This window comes from Limulus polyphemus, unplaced genomic scaffold (assembly GCF_000517525.1).
Source record: "Limulus polyphemus unplaced genomic scaffold, Limulus_polyphemus-2.1.2 Scaffold3859, whole genome shotgun sequence".
Lineage (NCBI taxonomy): Eukaryota > Metazoa > Arthropoda > Merostomata > Xiphosura > Limulidae > Limulus > Limulus polyphemus.
In genome coordinates this window covers 36,442-44,253 of record NW_013669469.1, presented here as the reverse complement: position 1 = coordinate 44,253, position 7,812 = coordinate 36,442, and the positions used below count along the sequence as shown (strand labels likewise).

General features: G+C 32.8%; 1 protein-coding gene across 1 annotated transcript; it reads right to left on the bottom strand.

Annotated features, from left to right (window-relative positions):
* Nucleotides 1-988: 988 nt before the first annotated feature.
* On the bottom strand, nucleotides 989-7,353 carry LOC106470175. The gene is made up of 4 exons (XM_013930705.2): nucleotides 7,272-7,353; nucleotides 5,562-5,871; nucleotides 4,653-4,747; nucleotides 989-1,185 (listed from the first exon to the last, which is right to left on the bottom strand). The coding sequence occupies exons 2-4, from the start codon at nucleotides 5,842-5,844 to the stop codon at nucleotides 1,144-1,146; spliced, it is 420 nt and encodes a 139-aa protein (XP_013786159.1). The 5' UTR covers nucleotides 5,845-5,871; nucleotides 7,272-7,353; the 3' UTR covers nucleotides 989-1,143.
* Nucleotides 7,354-7,812: the final 459 nt, after the last annotated feature.

The window sequence follows — 7,812 nt, the reverse complement described above, 5'->3', positions numbered from 1 at the left end:
AGAAGAGACGAAGCAACGTTCACACGTTGGAAACGATGATCATCGGAGAGTTCGTGAGGCACCAAAACTTGTTTATGGAGTTTTCCCATATTCCTTAGATGTTTACGTATTGTTTCATGTAGACATGCAATTTCAGGGCCATTCCACGAGTGTGTTGCCTTGGGTTAGACTCAACAAGGTGTCTTCAGAGCATTAATATGAATTCCAACATGTCGGCCCCTGCCATCATAATTTTTAAGGCTAAAGTAACCTAAACGAAATTTGCTGAATCATCATTGACACTTACGAACGTTCAAAACATTTTCATAAACTTCTTTAATATTATTTGTGGCTACAGTGGAGTTGTTTCCCTTCTTGTATTCAAACAGCATTACATGTCGAATGTGTGTCTCGTCGTGTGCCATCACTATAAGGGATTAGCATATACTAAACTTTACACAACAACGTGATGTTTAGGCGGTTTGTTTAACTATTATACGTGATGTACGTTTTTTTTTTTTTTGGGGGGGGGGTGGTTTAATGAAAGTGTTCCAAAACGCGACATTAATTTCTTGATGGCTTAATATAACGAAAGTTATACTGATTTTATAACGTAACGAGATAAAGGTTAGATATTCTGGTCTTATAAGATGTTTTAGTACAAGTTAAATCGTCTGATGCTATAACTTGTCTCAGAAAAATATAGATCAGATTATAAAGAAATATGATTCATCTGTGTAGTATAACTAAAGCTAAACAACAACAGACGGTAAGAATATTACGACATCCAGTGTTGTAAATTTCTCTTTAGAGTTAACACCTGATTGATACTGAAATCCAGTCACAATACTCACATGTCTAACACGAAACAGGCAATGTAAAATAAACGTGAGCTCTTGTTTGTGTCATCGGCGAGATAAAAATAAAAACAAATGAATAAATCGTAAAGATCATCTGACATATCAGTGGCACGTGATTCACAACGAGAGACATTATGAGTATTTTAATATAAAAGATTTACAAGGAAATAATGTTGAATAAAACACAACTCTTTGATAATCAGACATTGATATCACTTTTTTTATTAAAGAAATGAAACTGTTAAGAAAAAAAAACGTTTTACTCGTATTCAGCGTTTGTTCTAATGATTAGATTACTGAACATTTATCTTGATCCTTCCATCTCAGTTGAAATAGTCGCCACCTCCTGATTAAGAAGAAGAGAAAGCAATAAGAATTCTAAAAACTAAATGTAATTAAATAATAATTTACACAAAACTTCTAAATTAAATTTCTGGTCACAATGAAAATTTAATTTAAATAAATATCAATGAAAATTGATCTTCACGGGTTACTCAATATTAATAGCATCTAAAACATAACGAAAAAAAATAAATCATTAACAAACTGTTAATGATATAAAACTAAGCTTTCAAAGTACAATTAGAGTCAAAGAATGACATGTAGTTGCTTCCTATAATAATAATTACAGCTTACTTGAAATTATATATTTTTATAGATTTAAGCTTCTAATTATCAATACCAGAAACTTTCAACCAAAAATCTCATTCATATATAATCATAAACACTGTCTCGTTGAAATGAAAAAAAAAATCGGACTTCTTAGGACCTGCAGGGGTTGCTAACATATAAATTAAACAAAAACTACAGTGCAAAGAACAACATAGGGATGTCCATAAAAACATAATTATCATTTGATATCTGCAGAATATTCATCACCTTAAGGTCAGAACTGTCAGTAGATAACGTTGTTGATCTTTATCTTCTGATAGATAACATTAATATTTTATTTATATTTCGGAGAATTTCTTTCTGTTGAACCGATAACAGCAGGGCCAGCTGAAATCCTTGAGAGGTTTACTACTTTTCGACAACTTTTTTCTGTCATTACAGACATTTTTTGTGTGCATTACATTTTTCACAGATTATCACAAAAAAGGACTGTCACCACTATGAATATCTACAAAAGGTTCACCATTGAAAGACACTATATATATTATGAACATTCATAAGAGTATATGTGCATAGCAAGAGTACGATTCTCTGATATCTCTAAAAGACCACTACGGAAATTTACCAAGTCCATTACGAAAATGCTTTGGGAATTGATACGAGAATAGCAACAGTACTGTATATTTAATAAAACACTACCTCCATTACAGACATTCCTAAATGAGTCACTATGCGAATAGCAACAATACATCTCTCTCTAAAATCTCTATGAAATTTTAAGACACTACCCCCTATCACAGACAGTCTTAGGGGCATTAATATGCGAATAAGAACAATGCAACTCTGTTACACCTTTTAAAGACCACACTGAAAGACACTGCCTCAATTATGGACATTCCTAGGAGGACCAATATATGTGAATAACAGATTTCTAAAAGGTCACCACTGAAAGATACAAACACTATTATGGACTTCTCCTAAAGGTTCGCTAAGTACTCTAAACTGGTTTACAATTACAATTCTTACAAACTAAAACCACCTTGAACTTTATGAGCTATGTATTGGCTTATAAATATAAATTTAATATATTATTATTACATAGGTGCTCCTGAAGTTCATATATAGGTTTAATTTTAGATTATTATTTGTAACTCATCAAAAATGTAATTCATAAAAAACATCTATATTTTCTAAGCAAAACTATGTTCCAAAATAATTTTGAGTTGTATGTAAAGGATTGAGTACGTTATATTAAAATAACTGTGGATCTGCACCACGTCATTAGAGTCCATGTCGACATGTCCAGTGATGTTCTATCTGACATTCGTGCATCTTGACAATAGATATACAACGTAAGGTTGTCATGCCAAAAACACACCATTTGTCACTGCTACGAGGACGATTGTGTCCCACAGCTCTTACAGAAATTGAAATCCACTACATCCAGCGACTAAACCAATATGTTTTCGTATGGAATATCTCGAGTGCTTGTTTCATTCTTTAGCTGATTGAAGTATGTAAAAGTTGAACAGAAGGTATGACTGGAAGTCATATTTTGGTGATCTCATACTTTGTTTTCCTCATTTCTGTATAAAGCCGCTATTTCTTTATTGTACAAAGGGTCTAGAACATTGGTTTGATAATAAGCAGACTCTACCTCAACCTTTGAATCCACTCTTAAGATCCATAACTTGTCCCTAGCACAGAATCAAGCAATGATGATGAATCCATTAGAAAACATTTTACATGTCGTGTACCACTTTTGTAGTTTGTTTTCATCCATTGACCGATAAAAAATGGCACAAGACTGTTTACAGTTATCAAGGTACACATGCTTTATGGAGTGTCATCATACTATCATTTTATTCCAGGCTAGGTGCGGCTTATATAGTTTTTTACACTTGGTCTCTCTGTCCTAGTTATGTGTTGGAAGCAACTGGTGTCATTTTTTTCAGACTGAGATCATTCTCGATTATGTTGCATATTGTTGCCTGGGTTACGGCTTTTTGTAGGTCTCTTTCTAGTTGGCCCTGATACCCCAAATTGACCCATCTTCTTTTGTTTTCTAATGTCTTTAAGTCCAAGAGATATCCCCACCTTGGAAATTGTACATCTCTGATCTAAACGCACCTCTGTGATCTTAATGTATGAATATTTTGTGTCGGAAAGGGTGGTTACATATCTCTCTCAAAAGCAAACAATTTTCGGTGCCATATTACTACCTAGAAAATGCCAGTGTTAAAATATAGTTTTGATACATTCCATTCCACTTTGTCTTTATACCGGTTGTGGCTGTCACGTAAATTGCTGATTTGGACATTCAAATTCGTTTTATTATAACATACTCAACCCTCTGTTGTTGTCAACCTTTATATAATAAACCTGAAAATAAAATATTAAAAGTATAAAATATAATGGATGTGGTGAAAGTTTGCTTGAAGTAACAGAAGTAATATGATCAGAAATACTGATTTTTGGTCTCTGAACAACAAAAATAATAAAGGTAACAAAGCATGATATTTGGAACTTAAAAACAACGTGAATAAAGATCATTGAGCTCTAGTTGAAACATTGTAATTTACCTCAGTCTATAAGCAGTTGAGTACAGTTCAATTTCAATAATGGGCATTATTTCACCGAAAGGGGGCCAAAGGCCGCCAGGAGGGGTCATCTGTTTTAACCAATTTACAGTAGTGTGTTATCTGTCAGTCAGTCAGTAGGCACTAAAATGACGTCACATTACAATTTGTACTGTCGCGACGTCAGTAAAACGTGCGCATGCCATGAATCACAAGAAGAATTATGCATTCTGTAAGCTAAAACAGAGTTGACATACGAACTTGGAAAGCCAGAAATAAAAATATTTGTTAGTCTTAATTTTGGTTTTATTTACTCTTGAAACAGATCACTTTCGGGAACCCTGTAGAAGTACATATAGTATTAGTAGTAGTAGTAAATAATATATATATACATAAAATACTAAATAATTTCGTTATGTACCTAAAATAATAGGTATAATGCAATGTTAAAAACATCGTACTGTTTTATTGAAATAACAGGACTGCATCTAATAATAAATATACATGTTTTAATGATAAAAATAGCAAACAGTTAAAATATAATTAAAAGACAAGAGAAAAGCTCTCTAACAAAAAATAAATAAAAGCTGTAAATTCCCGTATTTCAAAATTGCTGGCCTACCTCCTTTTCACCATCCGAATCTTCTTTATTAGACAGTCCTTTAATTAGTCCATTAATCCCCGAAACGGCACGGGTGACTAGGTCCTTCAAAACTACTGTGAAAACATTAAATAGGAAAAATTATTGTCTTGTTACAGAGGTCCCGACTACTTCTGTTCTATTCTAAAACATCTCTAGAAAGACAAGTCTGCAGGTTTTTTCTGTATTAATGAGATGATCTTGTAATGGTTAAAATAAAACAAAATAAGACTCGGGTGTTTTTCAGACGTTTTCACTAGTGAATAGCCAAATGAATTTAATAGCCCAAGGTAACTCTGGTTGTTCGAAAAACGCGTGAAGTGTTTAATCGTGTCAATCTAGACCAATTAAAAAGACGCTGACACAGTAGTTTAGCCTGTCATAAAGAAAGTACTATTTTGATAAATATAGGCAACAGGTAACATATTTTATTTCTTATCTATGGCTAGGTTCTATATGCAACAACTTATATGAACATCTGGGCAATTAGCACATGATGATCATCATGCTAATTCTCTCGTGAAGTACCTGTTTTACATAGAAATGCAAAAGATTTAATCAATGTGATACCATAATACCATGCCAGAAGCAGATCATCTAATACTTTAGCTTAGAGTGAAGAAGATAAGTGTAGCTTTAAGTTTGGTATACTAAGGTAGAACTGTAACTTATGAGGTAAGTTTTAACTGGGCAGCACAGAGGTTTGAAAAATGTGTTTCCGGAAGAATAAATCAAGAATGGACAACAAAGAAAAACTTATACACAACCGTAAAATAATAAACAACAATTTGTATTCCTCACGATAAATATGCTAGTGCCGCAGAAAAAACTGGCTACCTTCTATGTTATTCAGATTTTCTGACTGCTGGAGATAAACAAAAATCGACTTACCTCCAAATCTTTTCACATAATCGGAGATTTTAGTGACTCCTGATTCTGGGTCGTCAGAATTAAAGAACTTTTGAATAGAATCCAAAATACCAGCTTCCATTATTTCAATTTCTTTTTCTTTCGTAGTTTTCTCATCGTCGTCAGTCTTCTGTTGTGCAGCGTTTTCAATATCATCTTCATCATTTGCATCTTTAACATCTCCTTTAGCAGTGGGACTACACTGGGATTGCAGGAGCAACGATCCCAAAAAGCAAAGCAATATAACTGCATGCACAGGCTTCATAGTGGCTTTCTTAAACAGATTTTGAAACTAATAGCAAAAAATAAAAACAATTTCAATGCATATCCGAATGCTATATTTTTCAATTTTCAAACACAAACTTCAAGAAAGATTGTTGTTAGATAAAGATGCATATATAGATTAAATATAAGGTATAAGGCTTTAATATCATAAAATACAACAAAAATTATACAGAGCACGCAAGTTAATCATTGTACTGAAGAAAGTAATATACACATAATTCGTTACACAAATTATAGATCATTTTTAAATTTTAGGTTTTGGGGATACCTGTGTCTTTATTGACAACTCGTACTTTCCAATCTTTACAGTTCTTCGATAAAAAATGATGAATATTGCACTGAAGTTGTACGTTTTGTTATAATAATATTCTATAAATTCACTGCATCAGTTTTGATCTGATCCATAAGATATATATTTACTGGGGACTCGTAGTTTTGCAATCGATCTTCAAGAATAGGTATACATTTTCGATATCACCTGGTTGGGTTTATGATTTCCCAGTTGATCTTTATGTACGATATAGTCGTCACCTGGAAATCCTTGGTTCAGTTTATGATTTCTCAGTTAATATTTAGGTAAGACCTTGTCGTGTCCTGGAAACCATTAATTGGGTTTATCATTTCTCAGTTGATCTTTAGGTTCGATATTGTCATCACATAGAAACCCTTGATCGGGTTTTCGACAGATGCAGTTGAAAGTGTTTTTTAATAATGATAATGTTATATATTAACTCTATCTTACCAAACAAACACTGTTCATATAAATTAAATGATTATGTTTTGATAATAATGCTATGCAATGACAAAAAATGGATACAAAACTTGTCTAACGCTTATCATTTCCTTATTTCTGTCTACGGCGTAACACGAGTGAATATTAAGTTTAAGTAGTAATGTAATATCGTGTGAAGAGCGTTCACTATACTGAGAAGTTTTTCTACCAAGAAACGCTCCGAAGTGAAACATTTGAGTCAATTAAGTATGAACTTTTAGTTTGAGGTACCAAACATCAAAAATCAAAGTTAAATAACAAAGTAAAACAAGTAATTGAAAACATTTTATCTGAATGTAATTTGCTAAGAAAACAAACAAATTGTTTGTAGTACTCTATTATTTAACCTTAAAAAACAAGCTACCTACATTTGGGTAGCCCAGAACATTTACATTTTATACCGTGTTGAGATACCACAACATTTTTATATCATGTTAAAATATCACAACTGTCCTCATTTAAAATTATTACAGTTGGTAAATCATCTTACGAGTTTCTTAAAGGAGTAAATGTGAATATTTTGGAGAGAAATACGATAGAAAGAACTAAATGTAACGGTATTAGACAGTTTATGCTTGAATGTTTTAAATTAGTTAACTTTTATCAAACTGTTCCTCTTAGTGAATGTCACTTACCTGCGTGTGGCGGTGTACCGAGGATCGTCACTAGGATAATGACAAGAATATGTTATGAAGCAGCTCAACTAATGTTTCTGTGTTTTGTGTACAATAAAATCAGAAAGCGTATGTTCACCACTTATAAATTCCTATTGGCAAGGTAAAATGAACTTGTTTCGTAGAATTTACCTACGGTCGGTAACTCATTGGGGAAGTAATTGTGTGGCATGATGCCAAGATCACTTTCACATGCTTGTTTACTATATGAAATGTTAATCTATCTCTCTGTGTGGGTGTGCTGATTCAGACACTGTTGCACATCTAAGTTAACAGGTTTTTCTAACGCCCCATACATTGTACTATTTCGATGTAATTGGAAAGAGAAGTAATATGAATAGTGCATGTAAGATACACCATAATCACCACAGTTTGGTTGTTATTGGCTCAAAGTTATCAATGGACAATACTCCTTAAGATATCAAATGGAAAAGTAAGATACACCATAATCACCACAGTTTGGTTGTTATTGGCTCAAAGTTATCAATGGACAATACTCCTT

Coding starts and splice junctions, on each gene's coding strand:
- LOC106470175 (XM_013930705.2), bottom strand. CDS start 5,844: ATGAAGCCTGTGCATGCAGTTATATTGCTTTGCTTTTTGGGATCGTTG. Junction 4,748..5,561: donor TTATGTGAAAAGATTTGGAG/GTAAGTCGATTT, acceptor ATGTTTTCACAG/TAGTTTTGAAGGACCTAGTC. Junction 1,186..4,652: donor ATTCGGATGGTGAAAAGGAG/GTAGGCCAGCAA, acceptor CTTCTTAATCAG/GAGGTGGCGACTATTTCAAC.